The sequence below is a fragment of the Cervus canadensis genome, chromosome 12, assembly GCF_019320065.1.
Source record: "Cervus canadensis isolate Bull #8, Minnesota chromosome 12, ASM1932006v1, whole genome shotgun sequence".
In the NCBI taxonomy this organism is placed as follows: Eukaryota; Metazoa; Chordata; class Mammalia; order Artiodactyla; family Cervidae; genus Cervus; species Cervus canadensis.
In genome coordinates, this window is record NC_057397.1 from 8,149,850 (window position 1) to 8,176,306 (window position 26,457).

General features: G+C 63.0%; 1 protein-coding gene across 4 annotated transcripts; it reads right to left on the minus strand.

Moving 5' to 3' along the window:
• Positions 1–222: 222 nt before the first annotated feature.
• GPR20 (G protein-coupled receptor 20) lies at positions 223–22,791 on the minus strand. 4 transcript variants are annotated; one of them, XR_006272280.1, is made up of 2 exons: positions 10,000–13,062; positions 223–651 (listed from the first exon to the last, which is right to left on the minus strand). XR_006272280.1 is itself a non-coding variant. In XM_043483351.1 (2 exons), exon 2 carries the CDS (start codon positions 12,508–12,510, stop codon positions 11,425–11,427), a length of 1,086 nt encoding a protein of 361 aa, XP_043339286.1. In that variant the 5' UTR covers positions 12,511–12,534; positions 21,013–22,791; the 3' UTR covers positions 8,423–11,424. The 4 variants fall into 4 exon arrangements, 3 of the variants coding, with proteins under 3 accessions (XP_043339286.1, XP_043339285.1, XP_043339284.1); XM_043483351.1 differs by lacking the exon at positions 223–651 and adding an exon at positions 21,013–22,791 and having other exon boundaries at positions 8,423–12,534; XM_043483350.1 differs by lacking the exon at positions 223–651 and adding an exon at positions 21,008–22,791 and having other exon boundaries at positions 8,423–12,534.
• Positions 22,792–26,457: the final 3,666 nt, after the last annotated feature.

Genomic DNA, 26,457 nt, shown 5'->3' on the forward strand with positions numbered 1-26,457 from the left:
TGCACAAGCAGGTGAGGACCCTGGCCACTCTCTGGGGTCCTTTGGGGTCTCCCTGGAGACTGGAGGCAGCAGGGAGGTTACACTTCCCTGTGCTGACTCACCCCAGCTGCCTGCTCTGAGCACTGGGCTTGGCTGCAGGCAGTGCTGGGCGGGTCACACAAGGTACAGATGGTACTTTTGGTTAATCCTGTCAACGGTCTTATAGGGTGTTGCTCTCCCTGCTTCTCAGATAAGGAGTTTTTAATAGTGTTTTTTTTTTTTAAATTGAAGTGAAATTCACACAACATAAAATCACCATGTCGAAGTGTACAATTCAGTGGTGTCTGGTACATTTACAATGTTGAGCAACCACCCCTCCCTCTGGGTCCAGAATGCCCCATCACCCCACAAGGAAGCCCTGGATCCATTAAGCAGTCCCTCCCTGTTCCCAGCCCCCAGGCCCTGGCAACCGCTAATCTTCTTTCTGTCTCTGTGGATTTGCCTGTTCTGGACATTTCCTATAAATGGAATCACACAGTGTGATTGCTGTGTGCATCTGGCGGCTTTCACGTAGCATGTTTTCCAGGTTCATCCGTGCAGTGGTGTGCGTCAGAGCCTCATTCCTTTTCATGGTTGAATAGTATTCCACCAAGTGGCTGTTTAACTGCTCACCTGTTGACGGACATTCGGGCTGAAGCTGGGGATTGAGCTCCTCTGTCCCCCAGCGCTCACCGCCCCAGGCCTGCCCAATCCCCAGGGCGGGGCCAGGCTGGGCCGGGGTGGGGTTGGCAGGAGGGCTTTTGAGCAGACTTTTTGAGCACAGGAGAGACCTGCAGATAACCTTCCTGCCCAGGTTCCGGAATTGGCAAATCTGCAGTTCCACACACTCAGAGCTCTTGGACCTGAAGACTCTCAAACACTAAGCCTCTGAGGGTCCCGGAGCCAGAGTATTCTGAGCAGACACCTGTCCCCACCCCCCGGCCCCACGACAGACATCACTAATCGAGCCGGCTGGTCCTTGGGGTCCCTGCAAGGGCCTGGGGCGGTGACCACCGCCCCCCCCAATTGGCATGAGGGCTCTCGGTCCCCGCTTCCAGCAGACTGTCCATCTCCAGCTGACCTTTGCCTCCTCCCTGGCCTCCCACCCTCTTCTCATGCCCACAGGTCCTTCCCAGCCTCCTCCTTCCCTCGGGGCCCTGGTCTTTCCTGCCCCCCATCCTATGCCACACCACGTGTTGGCAGGGCCTCTGGACTGCTGTGGTGGATGCCCCAGGAGGGTCCCTCAGGTTCCTGAGGTGGGGAGAAGCGGTGAGGATGGGGGGTTTGCAGAGGCTGGGGGAGGCTGCCCAGGGTGCCCGGGCGCCTTGGTCACAGGCAGAGAGCCTGGGAGGGCAGGGAGGGCCCCCACACTCCCTCCTTGCCCCCTTGCCCTCCAGGTGTCGGCGCCCCGGGCCTGTCCTCTGGGTGGGGGACGGCCGATGGTGGGCTGGTTTCTGGGAGGGTGGGGTTGGTGGTGATGACCAGTGGTGCTGGTCACTCCTGTCGTCCCCTCCCCCGACACCCTGTGGGCCTCGGATCCCCTGCAGCTGGAAAGCGTGGGCTTGGATCTGGAACTGAGTGCCCGGGGCTCTCAGACTGGGTTCTGGGCACCCTGGGCTCCTGCCCATTGAGGGGTCTGTTGAAAGGTGGAATCCGTTTCTGCCCCTTGCGGCTCCCTCGTCCTCCTGCCTGGAAGCCCTCCTACCGCAGCCTGGGAAGCGGGGATCATTTGTGGGAAAGGGCGAGCTCTGGCCTGGAAATAGCCAAATGTGCACAGAAATAACCCTGGCCTCAAAAAAGAACATGGAAAATTAAATAGGGAACACCAGCATTTGCCTGCCCTTTTCCATGGCCATTATCTCAAGGCAGCGCTCCTCCCCTCATTTTACAGATGCGGGAATTGAGGCTGGGGAGGAGGGTGACCTGCCTGAGGGCCTCCTGCCAGGCCACCGGCCTCTGACCCTGTGTTTCCCATGACAGCGTGGCTGCCCGACCCCTCTGAGCCTCTGCTGACCTCACCTGCTTCTCTGAGGGCCAAATGCCTACGCGTCCCTCAGAACCCAGGGAAACGTGCTTTTCTCTGCGGAGCCTCCCCAGCTCCCCGGAGGGCAGCTGTGGTCTCTGCCAGGACCTCGCCGCCCTGGAGCAGGCGGTTGGCTCCCTGAACTGTGGCTTCTTCCACCCCGCGCCAGGCAGCCCAGTGCGTGCTCCGTGAGTGCCCGCTGGGTGGCTCATCGGCGGACTGTCCCCATCAGCCTGTGAGTGGAGATCGGTGGAACCCCTTGTCCCTTCCCTGCATTTTCATCCCAACAACCTGAGAAGTTCAAGTGAGTATGACCACTTTACTGGTGAGGCTCAGAGAGGCTAGCTCACCTGCCCAAAGGTCACACAGCAACCAAGGGCTGGATCTGGGATTTGATCCTGGCCCCCCAAGCACGGATCTTTCTGGAGAGCTCACTGTGTGTCTGGCTCAGGGCTGAGAGGGCCCCTGACCGCCCCACCTGTCCATTCCCCTCTCTCCTTGCATCCTGTGGGCTGGCTCTCACTCGGGGCCTCTGCATGCCCTTCCTCACGCCCAGCATCCCCTCTGCGGGGTCCAGTTTGTCTCCAGGGGGCCCCTCCCAGGCGTGGGGGACATGCCGTCCTAATAGCACTGCAGGGATCTTGCGTGTGTTGCCTGCAGCCACCAGGGACACCAGGCAAGCAGGATTTTCCCGGGAGGCCCAGGGCTTAGTGTTCCAGCCAGAAGCCCGCTTTCAGGCCCACAAACTTCCCTCTCTCGCCTCCCTTGCCTGGCCCCTCACTTCTTCTTTTTTTTTTTTTTCTCACTTCTTATCCCCTTCGAGGGGTCCTTGGCAAGCACCGAGGCCTGAGGCTACTCCCGTGAGGGGATGGGGTGGGCAGAGGCCACAAGCAGGGAGGAGGGAGCGGACGAAGGTTCTGGAGCCATGGCAGTGAAGGAGGAGGGATGCAGGGAAGACGTGGGGGTTCTGGGATAAAGAGTTAGGGTTCAGGGTTCCAGGGTCGTCTCCATCTCCCCGGCCCAGCAAAGGCCTGGTATTCGGGGAAACCTGAGGGGCTCTGGGAATGGGTGACAGGTCCCAGAGGCAGGAGAATAAAAGGGAATATGAGGGAGGGACAGGCTGGGCCTTGTTCCGTGAGGCTCGCCAAGGGTCTTGGCCCCAGGGACCCTGACTCTAGCTTCCTCCGGTGCCCGATGGGACATGTCGGGAGAGGCTAGTCCACCTGACGTCTGTCTCCAGGAACCTAGGCCCTGAGCCACCCCTGGAGGTCGGGCTGACCTCCTCAGGGAGCCTAGGAGGGGGCGGCTGCCTGCCCCAAGGGGCCGCGGCGTGGATGGGCCGTGGGCAGGTGGGGGCACGGGCAGCGGCACAACCCAGCTGTCGGGCCAGGGCCTAGGGTCACTGCCCTCTGCGTCCAGTACAGGGCCTGTCCCCTCTGCCTGAGCAGGCAGAGACTCATACCCAGGGCACGCTCCCTGGCGTCCACCTGTCTATCCATTCCTGCTTCCTCCCTGCCTGGCTTTGGGGCTGGTGGCAGCACTGTGATTAGACACGCCCAGTGCCGCTTGTCTGGACAGCCCAGCCCTCGGTCACGATTCTCTTCTCCTGTTCAACTGCCAGGCTGTGTGACTCGGGGCAGCTGTCTGACCCTTTCTGGGCTCACGAGACAGTGAATGAGGTTCTTAACCTGGGGACTGCGTATGGCCTTGGGGGGCTCTCAGCTTCCCTGAATCGCATGCTGGAGAAGGAGGTAGGGTCTCAGGGGAGCCCTAGCTGCCCACAGATGCCAGCATTCCCGTGTGTCATGGAGTCTCGGCCTTGTTCCGAGCCTGCCAAGAGGGGCTGGCTCACTGTCTGCTCCTCCCCGTCCATGACTGCCCCACCCAGCCTCCCCTCTGGCTGGAAAGAGGGGCTGCCTTGAAGGGGTCAGGGGCTTCTTGAGGCAGTGCCACCCTTCTCGCCGGAGGATAAGGGAGCTGCAGCTCCTCCAGGCAGCCTTCCAGGGTTGCCCTCCAAGGATCAGATGGCGGAGGTGACAGGGAGGTCCCAGCCAGCCTGGGTCCCAGCAGGCGGCAGACACCTTGGGTGCCTCTCCTGGGCCAGCAGCGCCACCTGGTGGCCTCAGCCCCCAGACGCCTCCATCCAGCCGGCCTCCCAGGGAATCTGCCGGAGGGGCTGGGGCCAGCCTGGGAGGCACTCCGCCGAGATCATTGGCAGCTCCGAGAACCCAGGCGTCCTGCCTGCCTGAGGCCAGAATGTCAAAGACAGGGCTTAACCCAGAGGGATGAGAGAGGACGGAGGAGTCCCAGTCCGTGTGCCAAGGGTGTGCATGGGCATGTGTGTGTGCGTGTGAGTGCACACACACGCGTGGATGGGGAGGGCAGGGGTCCTGTTGGGAGGCAGGCCCTCAGGTCACTCCTGGCACAGGAAGGTAGGGGGCGCTGCGAAGGAATGCAGGGAAATGAATGGCTGTGCTGGAGTCTTCCTCAGGGAAGCCCCACGTCCTTCATTAGCTCGGCTTGGGCTGCGCTTAGTCACTCAGCCGTGTCCGACTCTGTGACCCCACGGACTGTAGGCCGCCAGCCTCCTCTGTCCAGGGGGATTCTCCAGGCAAGAAAATTGGAGTGGGTTTCCATGCCTTCCTCCAGGGGACCTTCCCAACCCAGGGATCAAACCCAGGTCTTCCGCATTGCAGGCAGATTCTTTACTGCCTGAGTCACCAGGGAAGCCCAAAAAGGTCTTCATTATTTCTTTTCCCATGAAAGTGAAAGTGAAAGTCGCTCAGTCATAGGTCTGACTCTTTGCAACCCCACGCACTGTACTGTCCATAGAATTCTTGAGGCCAGAATACTGGAGTGGGTAGCCTTTCCCTTCTCCAGGGGATCTTCCCAACCCAGGAATCAAACCCAGGTCTCCTGCATTGCAGGTGGATTCTTTACCAGCTGAGCCAGAGGGGAAGACCTTAGCTCAGTTTAATCACTAATTATTGACTGTTGAGTACTGTGGGAAGACACACACACATATTACATACACACAATGCATGTTCACACATACATATGAATATATAGACAAAAATATGGACATAACACATGTATACATTCACACAGATACACATATACATGCACACAGACACACAACAATGCACACACATGTACATATTCACACAGACACACAACAATGGACACACACATACACAAGTACACATGTATACATAGACATATGGACATAACACACATATACATTTACACAGGTACACACACACAGACACCCAACAGCACACACATATTACACACACATACATAAGTACACATAGACAAAACAGATGGACACAACGTGCATTCACACAGATACACACATACAGACACACATAGGCACACGATAATGCACACATACATATTACACATACATGCACATGCACACACCCTTTGACAGAGGGAAGGAAACTGAGGCTCGTGGATACTGTTGTCTTGCCCATGGCTGGAGAAGCTGGTGTGGCCAAGGGGCCTGATGCAGGTGGAACACCATGTTACCCCTGCCCCGGGGCTGGGCTGTGGCACCCACTCCATCAGCCTCCAGCCTTAAGGTCCCAGAAGCTGCCCCCCACAGCTTTGCTCTGGAGAGAAAGGGTAGAGTAGGGTTCAGAGCCCTGGACCTCACCCTGTGCACTAGAGCCTGACCCTCAATCCCTGGCAGGCAACTGGGAGTGGTGCCCATGGGGGTGGGTGGGACAGGAAGACCCTCGCAGGCCCTAGAACTCCTCCACGAAGTGGGTCCCCAGGCCACTGGTCCCCAGGCCCTGGGGTACATGGGTGCCTTTCACCCCCATGGCCGCTGGATGTGAAGGTTCAGTGCACTGCGGTCACGCTTCACCCCTACTTCCATCTGGATCCCCAACAGGAGCCCCCACTCTGCCATGGGGTGCCCCTGGGGGGTGACTGGGGATCCCAGGCCTTATGAGGTCACCTCTTTGCCCAAGACTGGGTCCCGAGAAGCTGAGGGGCTGCAAGGCAGGGGGAGCAGGGCCTCAGGCTGGTTCAGAGACACAGAGTATCTCCCACTTCAGTCCTCGCTGACCTGGGAGCTGAGGGTCTAACACCCTGGGCGCCGTTCATTCTGAGCTCCGGATGACAGACGAGGAAACTGGGGCCCAGAGGGAGCAAGGGGATCTGGAGGGACTCCTCGGCTTTGTCTCAGGCCCTGTGAGAGCTGTCTCCAGTCTCAGTTCAGGGGGCACCTGTGGTCTGGGGAGCAGGCTCCTATTACAGGGGGCAGAGCCGAGGCTTGGAGGAGTCCCAGAGACCCGCGGGTGAGCTGGACTGGGATGAGCAAGTGCGGTTCTGGTGCATGGGCTTCTGTCCACACACCCACTGAGCCTCAGTTTCTTCATCTGTGGCATGGGGCTGAAAGGCCCTGGCCCTGCCAACCTGTCAGGCACTTGATGCTTGAGAAATTTCCCAATACCCCAACCTCAGCAGAGGCCCACCTCGGAGAGCTGGGAGCCAGGCCGGCCAGGTGAGGACCAGGAGGAAAGAGCCTTGAGCATCTCTTCCTCCATGAAGCCCTCTGGGTTGCATCTACTTGGCTGGTCCCATGTGGTGTGGTAGGGTGCTCTGAGCTCCCACCACCCAGCTGTGCCCCCAGGCTGCAGGCTCCCTTGGGCCCTGTGAAGTGCAGAGCATTGGCATCATCTGGGGAACCAGGACGAAACGGGGGTGGTGGAGTTCAGTTCCCGAGGGCTCAGCGAGGGGCTAAGGGTGCCGGTGGGCAGGCGACCACTCTGGAGGGCACAGCTGGGCCCTGTGGTCTGTCCTGAAGCGGGGTGGGTGCTGGTCCTGGGGGCCTGAGGAAGGGACTCACAAGGAGGACAGTCAGGGTTGGTCCTGGGCAGACCGGCAGGGCAATGGGCCTGCGGAGACTGAGACCCGGGAGAGAACAGGTGCCCCAGGGAGGCTGTGGGCGAGCCCTGTGTCCTCCTGCCAGTGGAGTCGGCGGGGGCGGGGGTGATGGGCAAGCCAGGGAGACAGCAGGGCCGGAGGCTGGTGGCAGGGAAGGGGGTGCATTTCCTCAGACTTGCCCAGTCCCTGAGCACAGGGAGCCCCCTCCCCCCAGCACCGGGGGCAGCCTCCTGTTTGCTGACATTCCGCGGACTGGGCCCACCTCCCTGGCCCACAGCTTTCCTGGCTCCTCTCGAGGTTCAGGAGGTGGGGGGGGGTGCTGGCCCTGGGGTCACGCAGGTCTGGGTGGGGAGTTCTAGCTCTGTTTTTAAGGTGGCATTGGGGAGCCGTGGATTGCCCCCACTCCATCACCCAGCCTCAGCTTTCTCCTCTGAGAACTGGGAACGCAGACCCATGGGCATGCGGCCTGCCCCAGTGGGTGGGAGGATACTGGGGGGGTGACCAGCCCCATGGGTGTCTTCAGTTCATTCAGGGGTCCGCCTCACACCCATGGCCGCCTGTGCTCCCCTGCCCGGGGCTTGAGGAGGGGAGGGCAGCAGGGCCGGGTTGACACTGAGCCTCCTGAGGGACTGAGGGGGGTGGGGGCGGGGGCGGCAAGGACAGGGTGTAAGCCAGGACATCGGTGGGACACCCATTTCTGCAGGCCCCCGCCTCTGCTCAAGCATCAGAGGCCTCCAGGAAGCCGGGGCGGGCGCCCAGGGACATTTCCTGCTATTAATGGAGCTTAATCTAAACAGGCCCTAATATTTACCTCTAGACGCCTCCGGCCTCAGAGGGTGCCAGACAGCGAGAGTGATGACCCCCACCCAGGCAGTGCCCTCCTCACCCTTGCTTCCTGGCTGCGCGTGAGGCAGGGACTGGGGGCCTGGAGCTCATGTTTGAGCCCCCTCCTGGATGCCCGGAGCCTCAGTTTCCCTCTCTGGGAGATGGGGGTGAACACCCAGGCTTTGGGGGAGGTTCGGAGGCGCTTGCTTTATAAACCTGCTCTGGGAGTGGTACCACAGTCCCTCCCTCGTTGTTGACCCGCTGACCCCTCCCCTCCCGCGCCCTCCCTTCACCTTCAGGGATCTGGTCGGATGCTGTGGACAGCCTGGCTACCCTGCCCGGGTCCGTGCTCTCTCCCTGGGCAGGCAGAGCGGGGACCGAGGTAGAGTGAGGACACTCACCCTGCTGGTCTGTGTGTGCCAGGGTGGCACACAGCTACTGCCTCACAGACTGCCCACACCGTGCCACCTGTATCCCCTCCGGCCCCCACCCTTCAGAGAGGCCCTGGCACCTGCCCCAGGAGCGATGGCAAAGCCACGACCCCCCCCACCCAGCCACAGGATAGTGAGCAATGCTGGGGGGACGCGGGGGCCCCCACCTGCCTCAGTGCCTCTCGGCGACCCCTGCCTGCCAGCCAGAGCGCTGAGTCAAGGGCATGGATTTGAATAAACAGTTTTAATTCAGGATGAGGAAGCCTTGTCGAGGAGACTGTTTACATCGGATATAAATACACAGGCCACCTCACGTCACTTGGGCTTCTCAGAAATCTGGGAAGGGAGGCCACGTAGAGGACGGTGCGGAGGCTTCACATCCCGGCCCCTGTGGGAACAAGTCTGGCCTCTGGAGGCGCCCGGGGCTTGTGTCCCTGTCGAGGACACTGGAGCGGGAGAGAGCTGGCCGTCAGGAGGAGGGAGCAAGTGTCTGAGGAAGTGGTGGGGGCTCAGATGAAGTCATGTGCAGTGAACCTCTCACCTCCAGCCCCCTGCCCGCCAGCTGCAAGGCCAAGGAGGGGAGGGGGAGAAGTGGAGAGTGGGGGAAACTGAGGCCCAGTGAGCCAGGGTTCTGCATGAGGCCATCAGACTACTCTCAGGGCGGTGGAAGGCTCACCCGGGGCCCTGGCCTCCTGCGTCCCCACGGTCTTCCAGTCCCTGAGGAGCCCAGGCCAGACGGTGGGATTTCACATGTGGGACAAGGGGAGGGGGCTTGGCCACCCCCGTTCTGGATCCCAGTTCTGCCCTGGACTCTTACCTCCATACGTGGCGGGGATTAGCGAGACAGTGGGTGTGAAGCAGGGCGGGACAGACCTGGGACCCAGCAGGTGCCCAATCAGTGTTTGCTGAGAGCCCCCCTCCTCCTAGAGGTGGGGAGTGTCCCAGAGGAATTGCAACTCCTCCACCCCCAAGCACAAGTCAGCTAGTGTCAGCCATTTACTCTCTAGTATGAATTAAAGTGAGAACCTGGCATCGAATCAGGGCTGCGGACCCTGGAGGAAAGGCCACAGGTGCTGCTGGGTTGCGGCAAACACCGGGCACTGACCTTCCCTCCTCTGCTGTGTGACTGCCCAGCTCAGGCTCGCAGGCCTGGGAGAGACAAAGCTGTCAGAGCCTCCCTGCCTGAGCCCACCATTAGTGCCACCCCCCGGGGTCAGCATCGCTGTCACCACGGGCTTCGTGGAACAGACAGCCCACTCCTGTGTGCTCCTTTCCCGAGAGCCAGGCCCCTCCCGTGCCCCGTGCAGCTTTGGGTCCCTGGGGAGTCATGGGCCTGCTCTGAGCTGGGAGGTGGGGGGAGGCCCCACACTGCCTGGCACCCAGGAAGGACCAAGGATGTTGGTGCTAATGCTGACCACCACGGCCCTTTGCTTCTCGAGCACCTGGGCCCAGCACCCCTACCACCGCACTGAGCAAGCCCTGGACTCCCCCAGGCTCCAGCACCCCCACCCTGGCCTTCCCACGAGGTCCTGGGGCCACAGGCGCTGACCCCGCGGGACTCCAGCTGATCGTACTGGCTGCACAGTCTGGCCTGAGTACTCACTCTGTAACCCTGGAAAGGTCCTTTCCCTCCACGAGCCTCAGTTTTCCCATCTGATATATGGGGATATAAATGGTCCTCCTGCCTCCCATCCAGGCCTCGCACCAGGGCCCTGATCTTGGGGGATGAGGGACTCTGCCTGGAGCCACCTATCCCATGGGACGTTGCAGACAAGGGGGCAAATCTGAGGCCAAATTCCATCTCACCTGTTTCAGTAGTGGCCATGTGTGAGGGTGGAGCCTGGTGACTAGAGGTGCCTGGGAAGCCCAGAGCTCCTCTCTCAAAACAGGCGTCCTCCCCGAAACAGCAGTCTTTAGAAAGGGCTCCTGGGAGCTTGAACATTCAACAGAAGGTACATGGAGGTGATCCTGGAGTCCAGCTCAGAGGAGGCGGCCAGTGGACCAAGTCAGAGAAATGCTCCCTTCTCAGGAAAGGTGGCATTAGTGGCAAAGAACCCTCCTGGCAACGCAGGAGTCTTAAGAGATGCTGGTTCAATCCCTGGGTCAGGAAGATCCCCTGGAGGAGGGCATGGCCACGCCAGTATTCTTGCCTGGAGAATCCCTTGGACAGAAGAGCCTGGGCCTGGCGGGCTACAGTCCATGGAGTTCCAAACAGTTGGACATGACTGAGGCGACTTAGCACGCATGTGTGCAGGAAAGGCAGGTAGGCACGGTGAGCCAGGCGAGAGGGAGAACAAGGGCTCTGTGCGTGGCCAGACGTGGCCTTAGGCCAGCAGGCCTGGGTTCAAGTCTGTCTTTGCCCTTGCTTTCGCAGCCACAGGATGGGGCCGGGAGTCTACTGCCCTCCTGGGCCAGCAGGCAGGGTCTTCCGAGACGGTTCCTGGAGTTGGGGGCGCTTTGGGAAGATGTGAGCTGTGTCCATGGGGCAGGCGTGGGGGTGTTGGAGGAGGTGGGGCTGGGTTTTGATTCTGACTTGCCCATCGCCCAGCCAGGGCTCTTGCGTGTGCCACTCAGCTCCTCGCTCGGAGGGGGTAGAAAACAGCGTCTCCTTTGTGGGGTGCAAGTGTCAGCCCAGACAACACAGTTCTCACAGCGGAGTGCCCCACGGGGTCAGCCTGTCTTTCTGGGTGAGTCACAGGTGCCTCAAGTGCAGGCCCTGAAGGTGTGAACCCCTCTCATCTGCTCACGTAACACTTGTGGCCTCTTCCCTTCTGTTCTAGCTCTTCTGTCTCTGGGGGGCAGGGTGATGAGGGGGGAGAGGTGGGGAGGGGACCTCTTCAGGTCACTTTTTAAACCCTCTTTGAAATTCCTAGTACCTTAAAAGTCTCTGTCCCTGTTTCGCAGGAACCCTTTCTGGGGGTAGAATGATCCAAGTGGGAAGTAGCTCCTGGCTACCCCTCTGGGTCTTCAGTGGACACAATATACCCCAGGGGTGGCAAATAACCAGCATTCAGTCCACCACATCCTATCTACAGCCCCTGGCAGACATTGTCAGTCAATCACAGCACAGTGGCCTTTGACTTCATCTCCAGGCAGGGCACTGGGCAACCATCACCAATCGACCAGGGGGAACCCAATCTGCCACTCGAGTAGAGCGGATATCTGCGCTGTCCCCGGCCTGGCCTGCCCAGCCCGGCCCCAACCTTTGGCTGCCTTGCAGAGTCCTGCCGACTAAGCCTCAGGCCCGTTAGCCAGGGCCTGCGTGACGGCTCGCGGTCTGGCCCCGAGGATGTGATGGTGGGCTGAGCCCTTGGAGCTCTTGTGCACGCTGACCACGTCGCAGCCGTTGGGCTCGCACTCTGCTCCTCGCCGGCCAAACAGGCCGCGGACGGTGGTCTGGAAGCTGCTGGTGACGAAGCAGTAGACGATGGGGTCCATGCAGCTGTTGAGGCTGCTGAGGGTCACGGCCACGTGGTAGACCACGAGGCTGGCGCGGCGTGGCACATCGGGCCACAGAGCCACGGCCACCTGGCGGGCGTGGAAGGGCGTGAAGCAGACGAGGAAGATGACCAACACGGTGAGCAGCAGCTGCATGGCCCGCACGCGGCGCTGGCGGCCCTGGCGCAGCAGGCCGGGCCGCGACAGCGCGCACACGATGCGGCCTGTGAACACGCTGATGACCAGCAGTGGCAGCAGGAACTCCAGGACGGTCAGCGCGAAGATGCGGCAGCAGGGGCCGCCGGTGGTCGTCACGCCCAGCACGGACAGGGTCACGGCGCCGGCGGCCAGCCACACGAAGGCGCACACGGCCCTGGCGCAGGCCGGCTGGCGCCAGCGGCGGGAGCCGTCGGGCCGCACAATGGCCAGGTAGCGGTCCACGCAGATGCAGGTGAGGAAGAGGATGGAGCAGTGCATGTTGAGGAAGTAGCCGAAGACGTGTGGCAGGGCGCAACGCAGGCAGCCGGGGGCGCCGTAGAAGACGGCGAAGCGAGCGGGCAGGGACAGGCCCACCAGCAGGTCGGTCACCACCAGGTTGATGGTGTAGACCACTGATGGCGTCTTGGCCCGCGTGCGGCAGCCGAAGACATAGAGCGCCAGCCCGTTGAGCACCAGCCCTGCCAGGAAGATGATGCTGTGCACCGCCATCAGTGCCAGCCACAGGCCCGGGAAGGCGGCGTGCAGCTGCTCGTCCAGCTGGGCAAACCGGTGGAACAGGGGCATCTCCGGCAGGCTGATGTTGGTCCACGCCGCCGCTGCTGCCGCCGTGGCATTGGGGGCTGCCCCGGCCGAGGGCCCCAGGGGAGACATGGAGGCCATGACGGTGGCCAGCGCTCCCCTGGCCTGGAAGGAAGGAGAACCGGTTACCCTGGGTTTATTGGAGCCCTGCCCGGAGGCTGGACCCCTCCTGGCTCGGCTGCCCACCCAGCACCCTGACATTTCCATTGTCATACCTCTGCCTGGCCTGGCCCTGGCACTTGCCAGCGTGGAGCTTTAGCCGCGTGCTAATGCTCGGAACCTGCTCCTCACTGTTGCAGGAGGTGAAAAGCCTTGCAAGACTGTCACCAGGACAGAGACAAGACAGAGGAGAGTAGTGTGGCGACAGGCAAGATGAGGCCAAGTGTGTGCTGTGCGAGCCTTGTCTCCAGACCAGTTCCTCCCTCACTTGCTGCGCAACTTTAGCTAAGTCACTTAACCTCTCTGTGCCTCACGATGAGTCCCAATCTGTATCACTGGGACTGCAGAGCTGCTGGGAAGATTAACTGAGCAGTGCTCAGTGTATCACTGAGTGAGTGAGTGAAAGTCGGTCAGTCGTGTCCGGCTCTTTGGGATCCCATGGGCTGCACCCCGCCAGGTCCTCCGTCCATGGGATTCTCCAGGCAAGAATACTGGAGTGGGTTGCCGTTCCCTTCTCCAGTGGATCTTCCCAGCCCAAGACTGAAGCCAGGTCTCCCGAATTGCAGGCGGATTCTTCACCGTCTGAGCCACCAGGGAAGCAGAGCATCACACTAGTGGGTACCAAATAAAGCCAAGTTCTGCTCGGCGAGAGCTGTGCCCACGGCCTGCCCAGCCCCCAGTCCCCACGCCCGTGCACCCCGGCCGCTGTCCTCCAGGCCACCCAACCGTTCTCACCTCCTCCACGGCTGGCACCAGATCAGTGCCCTGGGTGAGGGTCCTCATGTGGGTCTTTTGCCCAAGGGCCTGGGACTGGGGTTGCTGAGAGTCAGCCCCTGGCCACCCCGGTTTCTTCCCAGCCTGGAGAGACGGCCACCTTTGCTGTCTCGGAGGCTCACGTGGGGTGGCTCGCTGCGGCTGGAGCCTGGAGCCAGGTCCCAGCAGCAGCAGCAGGGCGTGAGTTAAATAAACGCTGCAATCCCGGCCTGCTGGCCTAGACTAGGGCTTGGGGGTGGGTGGGGGGCTGCAGCCGCCCACTCTGTTTATGTTCCTGCTGAGCTGTTTAACTTGCTGAGATTTATCCCTTTGTTTATAAATGAAGGGTTAACAGGCTCTCACCCCCACCCTGGACTGGGCTGATCCTCCAAATATGGACATTTCTGGCTTTTTCAGGAGAAAGGAAAAGGCTTTGGGGAGAAACAGGGAGGAGAGGGAGGCACGGGGGAGGTCCCCGGTAAAGTGTGCCTCCCCAGCTGTAGGGGAAGGGAAGACATCCCCAATCCTGGTGACCAAGGGAAGTGAGGCGTCTGTGTGAACAGGCTGCCCGCTGTCCACTCCCCTGGCCGGCTACTGCCCCTCCTTGGGCACAGGCTCCTTCTGGCAGCTTCCACCCAGCAGAGGTCTGGCCTGCTGGGGGACGGGGGATCGAAAGCCCAGACCGGAGTGGGTGGGCAGGGCACGGAAGCACTTGCTAGCCAAGGCTCAGGTCCCAACGCAGCCTGGAGGGAGGCCCTGGCAGGGCAGGCCACCTTCATCCTCCACTCAGAGAAGGTGGCTCCAGCTGAGCCTCTGTGTCTGGGACCCTGGCCCTGGGCATCTGCTGACCCTTGGAGGCGGCTGGGAAGAGTCTGATGCTGCCCAGGACCGTGGCCGGCCCTTCGCGTCCCCTCTGGCACGAGTGGGCCCAGGCTTACCCTCACAGGGCGCTCTGGGAGGTCTGTCCTCTGCCTGGGGTCCCCAGCCCCCGACACACAGGGCCCTTGGATGTGTTGGCCCATTGGCAGGCAGCTCAGGGAGCTGGGGAGTGAGAAGGACGTCCGGGGCAGGGAGAGACTCTATAGGCACGAGTGGGCAGCGAGGGGCGGTCACGAGTCTGGGCCGTGGGGCTGTGGGCCTCATCCCCAGGCCCAGGGGCGCCAGGACCTCAGGAAGAAGAGCGGTGCCTCCAATGTGTCCCTCCTCTCCTGTGAAAAACCCGAAGCCCTGCCAAGACCCGGGGAGTGTGGAGCTGGCCCGGACACGCGGCAGACCGGTTTTTGACTTCCCTTCCACGTGCTTTCAGTTCTCCGATGTGTCTGTTCGGAGTCTGCATCCGTGTCATGGTCCGAGACAGATAAACATCACAGGACGTTTCCTCTGGGAGACAGTCGCAGGATGACGCCGGCCCCGGGGAGCCTGCCCTCCCGGGACAGTCCCCGGGGACAGCCTCGCACGCAGGCCAGCAGCTCGCTGAAGGCTGTGGGCCGGGGCAGCGGGCCCGGGGCTGCAGAGGTGGGCAGGTGAGGACGGAGGGCGTCCATCACGCACACACTGATGCGTAGGTGCGAGAGTCTGAGCAGCATTTGGGCCCCACGCCGGGCGCAGACCCTGCTCACACACTGAGCTCCATCCCGGAACGCCAGGAACCTGCGCATCTGTCCCATGGAGCCTGGGTCATGGCCGCAGCCTGGGCCCTCGGCCCTGGCTTCCAACACCCTCAGCTCCTCCTCTTTGCCCGCTGCTGAGTCTGGCTGTCTCTGTGTGATCAGACCCCCACTGTGCCGGCCCACTCACCCATCTCCGGCACGCACCTCTCACGGTAAGAACACACAGTGACCACTCTCTGGGGCACCTACTCACCATCGCTTCTGCTTTGCAAGCTGAGGAACTCGAATGGGGAGACCCTGGACCCTGTGGTGGTGGCCCGGCTGCGGCCCCATGAACCCACGACCTGGGGCGCTCCCCGGTCTGGGGCTGGGAAGGGGCCGGGCTGGGAGTGTCTGGGCTAAGCAGCCCCCGCCCCACACGGTCTCAGGGAGGACACTCCGTCCCTGGGCCCCTGGTCTTCACTCTCTCAGCTCCCCGTCCTCCTTGAGGCTCCACAGGACAGGTCCCCCACACCCTGAATCCGCTTTGGTCAAGTGCGAGTCCTTTCGGCGGGCCCCCTGAGGCCTGAGCCGAGCGCCCCCCGCGTCCCCACAGGCTCAGCATCAGCCCCACCCCACCCCACCCCACGCGCCTGCCAGCCCTCCAGGCTCGGGCCGTCTCACTCTCTCCACCGCGGCCCCTCACCCCTCTGTCCACACCTGGCCTGCGATGTCACAGCTGGTGACAGACAGCTGGGGATGGGCGGGAGGGTGGGCACTGCAGGGAATATATGAACAGTAACGATACCCAGTAGGAGGGCAGGAGGAGAAGGGGGCGACAGAGGATGAGGCTGTTGCATGGCATCACTGACTCAATGGACAAAAATGGAGTTTGAGCAAACTCCAGGAGACAGTGAAGGACAGGGAAGCCTGGCGTGCTACAGTTCATGAAGCTGCAAAGAGTCGGGCACGGCTGAGCAACTGAACAACAAGAAGAGTAACCAGCGGAGGAGGTACGGGCTGGGGGCCGGTCCCCACTCACCACCGCTCGCCCCAGTACTGATTAACCTCTCTGAGCCTCCGCCTCCCTGCCCGCAGTGATGTACCTGCAGCACCTTCTTTCTGCAGCTTCCAAGTGGGTGCGTGGCATCTGTTCCTGGGCAGAGTGGGTGCTGGTGGTGGTACCTCCTCACCCAATGGCTCCTGGCCTCCTCCATTCATGCAGAGGAAACCGAGGCTGAACACTGCGAAGAGCCTGGGTGCTGAGATACAGCTCGGCGGGAGGCAGGCTTCTGGCCAGAGGTGACCTTGCGGGCCTCCCTCAAGGGCCCCCACGCCCCTCATGGCCCCACGGGGCCTTGGGTGAGGGTCTGGCCCTGCAGGGGTTCTCTCTGAGCCTCAGTCTCTTCTCTTGTGACGTGGGGACAGAAACGGCTGCATTACGCTGCCCTCGGGGCTGTTGTGGGCCTTTGCTGAGACCGAGCTCCCGGTGTAGGTGTGGAGAGGTGGGGCAGGGGGCAGGTGGGGTGCTCTGCTCCCCCCCACCCCGGGAGACCCTCTGGGCATGCACGGGCGGGGAGGGGGTGAAGGTCTGCTCCCCCCTGAGACGCCCCTACCCCCAGGCATCTGGCCACAACTAGCCTTCAGAGATGCGGCTGCGGGGGCAGGGGTCCTCCCTGGGAAACGCCTGAGGTTCTGAGTAAAGCTGGGGGAACCCTGTCCCCCGTCTCCCTGCACTTCAACCGAAGGAGGATGCCTCAGGCACCCCCCAACCTCCGTGCCTTTCCCACGCCGCCCCGTCTCCCACCCCTGCAGTTTTCCTGACTTCTAGGGCCTCCTCCAGCCCCAGCTCCTCAGGAAGCCTCTCTCCTCCTCGCCAGCTCTCCTGGGGGCTCTTCCCCTGGTTCCCTCCAGCCCAGGACTGCCCCACTGTTCTGACTGCAAGCAGTTCAGGTGGGCTGGCTCCTCCAGCGCCCAGGACGGCCGGGCACAGACCTGCACCCATCTTTCTCTCCGGCTGAGTGAACCCCTGCGGGAGTCCGCAGGGCCAGCAGGACGAGGCCCCTTTCTCACCCAGGCGTTCGGGGCCCTCCCAGCCTGGCCAAGCCCCTTTGGAGTCCCAGCGCCTGAACTGGCTTCTGCCCTCAGCTCCACCTTCACTACTCATCAGGCTTCCCAGCTGAGCAGGGTTAACACCTCTTCCAGGAAGCCCACCCCGCCCCCCGACCGTTGGGTCCATGGGTCCCCGTCATCTCCCCGCCGCCGCCCCCGGCCCTTGGCGCTTGTCAGTGGTATTTGGTTAAAGTCTCAGAGCCTCAGTGCCTTCACCTGTGAGTCTGGGATTGGTGTTCTAAGTGGACAAGTGAGCAAGCCAACAAGTGACGTCGTGAGGACAGCCGGGGGTGCTGGGTGGACACACACCTGCAGGGCCCCTGCACGGAAGGTGCGTGATGACAACAACGGCCCTGCTGGAGGCCCCCGGTCTCCCACCCGGACGGCGGTGCCCCTGGGCCTGCCTGCCCATTCTGGGGAGATGCCCGGGTACTCAGTGCACAGATCCTCAGAGCCTTTGTGGTGCTCCCAGGGAATTCCCAGGGAATAAGCATCTTTTCCTAAGTTACCTGACCCTGTCCTCTCCTGGGGCTCTCTTTCTATCCAGCCTGACCGTCATCCCAAGGGCCCACACCCAGGGCACTGACGGGGGGCCATGCCCGCTGCCGCGTCTCATGGCTTTTGCATCTTTGCTGTGTGTCCAGAAACACAGGCTGAGACCCAGAGGCTCAGGGCACCAGTAACTGCCCAGAAACTGTGGGGTGGCCCGGGCCACTCTGACCTCTCGCCAGTGTCCCAGGGCGGGGTCCATCCTGACCTCGTCTCGGTCTCTCTTGGAACCATGCTGCTGTGCCTGTGTGTCCTGTAGCTGCCCAGCTGCCTAGCGGATGCCAAGCCCACAGACTGGCTGCCTCCCGTCCTGCCGCATACGGCACCAGGGCAGCTAGGGGCCCTGACCTCGGCCCTGGGAAATAGGTAGATGCCTGGGCGTGTGATCCAAGATCCCGTGTCCTTCCTGTAGCTCCCACACCTGGAGCCAGGAGGGTCAGTGTGGAGGACAGGCCCACCTTCCCCACCAAGGTGCCCGGAACGTCCACTATGGGCCAGTCGCTGTCAGACACTCTGCACCCACATGGCAGTCCTGGGTTTTATAGACAAGGACGTGGGGGCCCAGAGAGGTGAGTGTCATGCCCTAGGACACACAGCGTGAAACTGATGGAGCAGGAAATCAAAGCCAGGTCCACCGGCTCCCGGCCCAGCAGGAGTGGGATGAGAGTGGGGTGGGCATCTCTGCACCTGGGGTCCGTGTGCAATCGGATTCTGGGTACACGGAGTACCTGGACATGCCTGTGCCCCCGACGGGGTGACCCTCACAACCTCCCAAGGCCAAAATAGCCCTTACTGGAGAAACCACCTGCCTGTTTATTTTGCTGATTATTTTTGGTCTCATGGCATCTGCTTGAGAACATGGCCTGCTGTTTTTGGCTAGTCTGAGCCTCTGCTTCTTCCATCCAGGGACGGCTGGGCCCTTACTGAGGCCCCAAGGGGGCCAGACTAGCTCTGGGTCATCTAGAAGGCCCCAGGGGGCACCAGCTGGAATCAAGGTCCCCATCCCGGTCAGGGCTCCCTCCGCCCAGCTCAGGGACAGGGTCACCTGGGTGTGGGCTGGGTGCTGGGCGCCTGGCTCCAGCATGCCTGACTCAGCCCCATGCCGCACCGTCCGAGAGCCCTTGGCCGAGGTCTTTGCTCTAATGGAAACGTAAGTTTCTCTGGGAGGGGTGGCCCCAGGCATCGCCACACGTGGGGGTCCTGCTGCATGTCATTCAGCCCTCCCTGCCACCCTGGTTCACCCCTCACTTCATCCTGATGCTGAAACAGGTGTAGCACCCACCTGTCTCCCCCAGCCCAGCCTCCCTGGCGCGGTGGGACAGGATCCGTGGCTGCACCCGCCTGGCCTCTGCCTGGCATGCCACCTGTGTCTGCGTCACCGCTGAAGGCTCCTGGCACCCACAGCCCCCCTCCTGGGCTCCTGGACACCCCTCTACTGGGGCAGAGCCGTAACCCCACGGTTCACGGGCTGTCACTGAGATGACCCTTTCCAGGGCCTCACGACTCCTGCCAAGATGCCCCACGTTGGTGTTGCTGGCCTCCTTTTGCCTGTTCGGGAACTGAGGCACAGAGAGGTTAAGTGGCCCATCTGGGGCCACCCAGCTGGGCGTGGAGCAGCTGGGCTTTGAGCCCTGCCCTCTGCCTGCCCCATGCCACTGGAGGTTCCCCAGGGCCCACTGTGCAGGGGGCTCAGAGGTCCAGGGCTCTGTCAGCTTGCCCCAGGCCACACAGCTCAGTGGCAAGGTCAGGGGAACTGTGAGAAACACGTCTCAGAGGCATCAGACCTGGCCTTGAACCTGGTGCCGGGGGCCCGGAGGGCCTCAGGCAGATCTGGTTCCAGCTTATGGCGCTTACAGCCAGGGGCGGGGTCGGGGGAGGCGGCTAGACAGTGGCTGGGGAGACCACTTTGGCTGGTCAGGAGCAGGAGGGGCCTCAGGAGAATCTGGGAGACAGCGTTCAGGGCGGTGGGATGAGAACAGCAGGTGCAAAGGCCCTGAGGTGGGAGCAGGCTCCTGTGCTCAGAGCACCACAGAGGGGTGGCTGAGAGCTGGCAGGCAGAGCAGGCTCAGCCTCCCCGGGTGTGCTTCAGGCCCCAGCGCCGCCTCCTCCGGAAGGCCCTCCCGGACCACCTAGCCACCTGCACACCTTCACCTTCCACCTGCTTTCTTTCCCTTGCAGCCCTCTTGTCACCCGACAGCTTCACATTTATTTGTTTCTTGCTTTTCCCCTACTGGACTGGCAGCGCCATGAGGGTCAGGGCCTGGGCTGTGGCTAAAGGAAGCAATGGATGATTTGAGAGCCCTGCTGGGCTCTTCAAGCCTTAGTGTCCTCATCTGTAAAATGGGCATGACCTCATCGCATCAGGTCACCCGCGGACAGGCTCCCAGCAGGTGCTCAAGACACGTCGGGTTCCTCCCCCACATGCCATGCCTTGGAAACGGCAGCCTCTGATGTTCCCGAGGCTCAGAGAGGGGTGGCCACTTGTCCGTGGCCATGCAGCTGTAAGGGGACGGGGTGTCCTGGTGACCCTCTGGCTGAGAGTGAGCATATGTTGGCAGAAGAACATGAGGGCTGCTGGGCAGCCCCAGCCGCCCGTCCGAGGGCCACGCACGCTGCCACCAGCCCAGTCCCTTCCGTTCCCAGTGCCGCCCCGGGACGCACAGCTGCTCCTCGTCTGCCCTGCCCAGCGCCCTGGCCACCGGCCAGTTCCCAACCGGCCCTCCCCCCTCGGGACCCTGTTCCTGCTGCCTTCTCAGGGCAGGCACCGCCGGCGAGCCAGGCGGGGGCAATGCCAGCTGCAAGGTCCGCGCTGGGGGCTGGGTGCGCCCCGGGCCACAGTTTCTCCGGCCCTCCAAGGGCTTGTGCTGCGGGGTGGCGGGGGGCGTGTCCTGCGTGGAGCCTGTCCCCACAGATCCCTCAACCCCAGCCCTGCCCCAGCATGGGGACCATGGCAGCCATGGTCCCAGGGCTCGTCCAGTGCCTCTGGGGTCCCCTGACCCCTTCCTTGGCCCTGCTCCTGGGGCCGCCCAGATGGGGAAATCAAGGCACCTGATAGATGACAACGAGAGTGCTGAAGCAAGGAAGGAAGGAAGGAAGTACAGAGGAGGGCGTTGAACCCCGCAGCTCGGAGGGGCTTAGGGCAGCAGGGCCGCCCCTCAAGCTCTGGGGAATTCCCCCTCCCCAACACTCACCCAGCCTGGTCAGCTGCAGCAACTTTATCTTCGCCCTCAGTTTTCCCGTCTATACAATGGCTCCCTGCGGGGCAGGACCTCAAAGCCCCTTGCCAGCTCTGAGCTCTCTCCTTCCCAGTCTTTCTTCGCCGCTGCCCCCCTCCTGCCTGCCTGGGGTGAGAAGACCCTGCACTGACCACCTCATCTCAGGGAGGGGAGGCCCCGCCTGCCCCGAGGGGGACTCACCGCACCGTCTCTGGCTGGGAGAGGAGCTGGCCTCTCGCCGCAGCTCCGCGGGCCACTAACTCCCGGGCTGTGCAGACCGACCGTGCCTTCCTGGGGCCTGACGTCAGGCCTGCTCGGGGCTCCTTTTGGGCAAGGCGGCGGTGGGGGCGGGGTGGGGCGGGGTGAGGCCAGACGGGATGCTTCCCCGCCCCCGCCAGCCCCCTGAGAAGCCTGATCCCAGGGCCTTGGGGGAGGGAGCCTCAGGCCAGGGGAGTCCAGTGGCGGGACCAGACAGAGGGGGAAACCAAGGCAGAGGGCAGCGTGGCGGCTGCAGCACCCGGGAAGGGCAGGCAGGGCAGCGGCACCCTGGCTCTCTGCACCCCGGTGTCCGGTCTGGGGAGCCCACCTGGGTCCTGGGGAGCACAGCTGGCACCCGGGGTACCGCGTGTGCTGTGGCGGGGGCTCACACAGATGGGCCTTTCTGTCTGGGGGCACAGAGGCAGGGCCGTGCCTCCGGCCATCCCGGCTGCCCCGCGCCGTCTACTTCCTCACCCTCCCCAGCGCTGTCTGCCCTTCTGACCCCGCGGCGCCTGTGACCATGACCCAGGGCTCCAGCACTCGCTGTCCGGGTCTGTGTGTGTCCACGTGCGTGTGTTCCGGGGGCAGACGTGGCTTTGCGGGGGCACAGGCATGCCTGGGTGTGTCCGTGTGGCTGGCACCAGCCTGGGGCCGTGTGTGCCTTGGCACGACCTCTGTGGGTGCTGCAGGGACGCAGGGTCGGGGTGTGGGAAAGACCCGCGTGTGCGGAGGGCTGGGAGGGCGGGGCGGCCTGCTCTGGGAGGGGCCACCCCCACCCCCTGGACAGACGCCCTGGGCAGGGAGGAGGCTGGGGGCCAGGCTGGGGTCAGGCTTTCAGGGTCAAGGTCAGGAAGGGCTCAGGGCCAAGTCTGTGATGGGCTGAGCTCCTCCTCTGGTCTCCTGTCCCCTACCCACCCAGACCCCTTGGCTAAGCATCCACTGGGCTGGCTGTGGGCAGGGCGCTGGGCTCAGGCCTGGGACTGGCCCTGGTCCCCGCGCTCTGCATCTGGGGGGGACATGCTGCTTCAGCAGGAGGGGGGCCTGCTGTGGTCAGGAGGGCAGCGCCGCGCCGGCCGAGGCAGGGGTGATGGGAGGTGGGCGGCCTGGGTGGGCAGAGGCAGGGGAGGCCCTTGGGCTGCGAGTGGAGGGTGGGGTGAGCCCTGAAGCTGGGGGTGAGCAGGGGACTTCCACACTGGGTCACGGCTGCCCCTCTGGGGATCAGAATGGGCACTTGACTCCGAGGGCAGCGGGGAGCTATGGAAGATTCTGGGGGAGGGTGGTCCTTGGAGCAATTTCCCTGCCACCCTCAACCAGGTTCCCCACTAAAGCAGGGCTGAGCCAGCAGACTGGTCTCCTTGGAACGCAGTCATGTCTGTCTCAGAAGGGGAAACTGTGGCCCAGAGGGAGGCAGGAGCCCCCGGCCCATCCTGGTCCCTTGCCCAGGGGCTGGCGCTGGCTCCTGGTTGGCGAGGCAGGGGCAGCCTGGGTCTGGCTGGGGCAGTGTGGACTCAGTGTGGTTTCTGTGTGGGAGCAGGTGGGGGGGCACCCCAGAGCCAGCCAGGCTGTGGGGGGTGTGGGGGGCTGAGCCATCCAAGGGGCAGATTTTATGAGCTGGAGACGGCTGACTGCCGCTGAGTCACCGGCCGGGCTGGCCAGGGCTTGTGCCCGCGCTAAGGGCCGCGGGGCTCCCCCGGGCCCAGGAAGGCTGCTTCCCCAGGAAACCTTGGGGAGGGTCTCTGAGCTCAGCGGACACTGTGCGCGGCCGGGGCTCACCCTTTACCTCGGGGGGCTCTCCTCTGCAGGACCCCGGGGTTCTGGGGTGGGGGTGCCGGAGCCCTTGAAGCTTGGGGAGACCCCCCTGAGGCCTTCAGTGGACACGAGTACACAGGGATGATCTTACCCTTGTCACCTCCTGACTCAGGCCAGGCTGTCTGTGTCTGGGGTCAGTGGTCAAGTGTTGGCTGGGTCAGGGGTCGAGACATCTTCTGGTGGATGGGACGGGAACAGTTTCAGGTGTGGTTGCCCCTTGAAGCCCAGTCTAGTGAAGAGACGCTCCCCAAGCCTGGAGAAGCCCCCTCACCCTCGCAGCTGGATTGTAAGCTTCTGCAATGGTGTCTTAGGGTTCACGACCCCCGGGGACCCGCTGCTCTGAGGGACGAGGTCACAGAAGCAGTTGAGCAGCCCAGGGGCGGAGGGTTAGGCGGGGGACACAGGGCAACAGCCAGGCTGCTGCTGTCACCACCCGGGGCCTGCCGCGCCAGACCGCATCCCTGCTCTCTCAGCCCGGGCCACGGGAGGACCCGCGGGAGGACCCGTGGGAGGACCTGGGGGGTGGGGCCAGGGTGCCTGTGGGGAGGGGGGCAGGCCAGCTGGGCAGGGGTGATCCCGAGAAGACGGGGGGCGGCTGGGGCTGGGCGGGTGGCCCTTCCTAAGAGGTCAAGGGCCACACACTCCCTGCTGTGCTCTGGACTCCCTGGGAGGACCCAGCACCCACAGGGGAGGCCATGTGGGGCGTTGGGGGTGCTGCGTGCATGTGTGTGTGTGTGTGTCTGGGTTGGGGACCCTTGGGCAGCCCTGGCTTCAAGCCCGGTTGGACCCCCCACTTCGGGCTCTGACCTTTGGTGTCCCCCAACTAGTTGGGGACAGTAAGGCCTGTGAAAGGCCCCAGGCCAGGCCCCTCTCCTCTCAGGAAGCACCCAGTCCTGCCACCACATGTGGGACGCGGGTGGGGACGCCCCAGGCCCACAGCCGCCGGTGGGGAGCTGGAGAAACCGGGGCGGGCTCTCAGGGGGGTGACAGGGGTGAGGAGGGGGTGGCTGAGATGCACCCCCTTCCCCCAGCCCATGTCCTACGTGGAGCAGAGCTGTTGGGGCTGGACGAGGGAGCTGGGACACGTCCAGGGCCCTGAGCAGGGCCTGGGGCACGGTGAGGGTGGGAACGAGCTCTGAGGCGTGAGGACCACCGCCCCCGGCCCCCTTGACTCTCTGAGCTACTCTTCCAGTCCCCGCTGTTACCCAGAGCCCCTCGGAGCTCATCTTGGGCCACTTTCGACTTTTACAGGTGCAGAAACTGAGGCCCAGAGAGTGACAGAGACCTCTTTAAAGGCACGCAGAGAATGGATCGTGGCAGGTGTTGGCGGGAAGCAGGCCTGGACTCACCGCAGCCCTAGCTCTTGGGCCAGTCCTGAGACACGAGGGCAGGGATGGGATGAAAGAGGACCCTGGGGGCATGCTGGTGGGGTGCAGGGGGACAAGGGATGATGCTGGGGTGCTGCTGTACGCGGGAGCCCCCTGCGTGTCCCTTCCCAGCCCGCACCTGGAGGATCGGCTCATTTCCTCCCCCCACCCCTGCAGGGAGAGGCAGCCTTCCCTGGTCTCTCTCCCCCAGAGGATGCTGACACCTGGGCTGGAGGAAGAGGCAGGTGCTCTGGGTCTGTTCGATGCAGAGGCTACTGGGGATGGGGGAGAGGGTGGGAGGAGGTCCCTCTGGGGCTGGAGCCGCGCTCCCTCCCCCACGGCCCGCTCGGGACACTTGGCCCCAGCTGGGAGGGGCTCTGGTGGGGCTGCTGCAGGCGCAGGTGTGAGCCCCGGTCCGTGGCGGCCTGGGGACGTGTTGGGGGGCCCTGCCCGTCCCCCATTAAGTCCCAAGCATTGTGATACAGCACATGTCAGTGGTCACTGCATTGAGCCACTGCTGGATCATGACCTGAGGCTTGAAGACAGGTCTAAGGGTCAGTCACTCAAGCAACGGTGATGGTGCCCAACCGTAGCAGCGGCTAGAACTTCCGACGTGCATCATGGTGGAGCACGCTCGTGTTCCCCAACCCCTCCTCGAGGCACCCTTGTCACCATCCTTGTCTGATGGAGAGGAGTCCATGGCCAAGGTCAGGCAGCTGGAAGGGGTGGAGCTGGGGCTTGAGCCCAGACAGCCGGCCAGGTCTGAAATTGCGCGGCTGAGCGGGTCTGTGTCCTCTGAGGAAGCTTCCAGAACCATCCTCCGGGCATGCTGGAGAGTTCCCTACATCCCGGGACCAGGCCGGGGAGGGCGGGCTCCAGGCCTCTCCCAGGCCCAGGGCCCTGTCCTCAGCCCTGTCCACCAAGGCCGCCCCGGGCTGGGCTGAGCACTGGCTTCCGCGGCAGTGCTGGGCCGGCCCCCTTGGGTCAAGAGTCGGCCACATCCCCCACAGGGCCTTGGGACCTGCTTTCTATTTCAGCCCTTCCCGGCCTCCGGGCGGCCTCGTGGGACCAGCATGCTGTGTCTGTCTCTGCGCCACAGGACTTAGAGGTTGGCCCTGGACGCTGGCGCTCTGCTCGCCCGCCCTGGAGTGGGAGCAGGGCTGTGAGGGGAGGGCCCCTGCAGAAGCCCCGTCCACCGTCCCCCACGGAGGGCAGTGAGCTCCCTGTCCCTGTGAGGGGCCAGAAGAGAGCCTGGGCGGGCACGTTCCGGAGCTGCTGCATAGTATCAGTGCCGGGCAGGCAGGAGCACTGGTGGCCACGGGGGAGGGGGGCAGAGACCCCAGACCCCAAACAGCACTGATCCTAGGATTCTGATTCCGAACTGCAGAGATGTGGTCCCATCTAAGAGCCTGGGGTCGAAAGTTCCAGGCCAGGCCCTCCCGGGCTCCAGCCCCTGCCCTGAGAGAGAGGCCACCCTGGGACCTCCCCTCACTATCTTGTGGGAGGGGGGTGGCAAGCTCTTTGCCCCCACTGTTCTCTTAGCGTCTCTCTAGGTCCAGATCCTCCCTGGCGTCGAGGCCACCTCTTCTGTGAAGCCTGCATTGACTGTCTTCCCTCAGCCCCAGGGTTCTGAGAGCACTTGGGGCCTGAGTCATTTGTCTGGATTCCCGCATCAACTTGGTCTCTATCTGGATGTTTAGCTCCCCCAGATGAGGCCAGAATTTTACTTGTTTCTTTCTCTCTGATGCTCAGTATATGTGAAGGTATACAGTAGATCAATAAATGCAAATGCCCACTCATTTGAAAAATGGGCAGGCAGGATGGCTTGACTCCATCACAACGCGCTTGGCCCCCTTTCTTGCCTTTCCCAGCTTCCTCAGGGGGCCTTCCAGGTTGCTTTGCATCCCTGTTATAAACAGGGTGCTCCTCCTGGTGGCCGACCCCTCCCCTCCTGCTGCAGCTTCCTCTCGTTCTTGCTGGCCACCCCCCACCCCCGCCCCCGACCTCTCCTCCAGGGGCCGGGCAGCCGTCTCTGGTCAGTGAAGGGGTTGGGGTGGGGTGGGATGTACGGTCAGTACTGCCCCTCCCTCTTATAGGCAAGGAAACAGACTCTGAGAAGGCAGGGGCCTGAGACCACCTGGCTAATGGCAGGTGGAGCCAGGATTTGAACCAGGCACTCGGGGCGGGGGGTGACCCCACATTTCCCCACACTGAGCC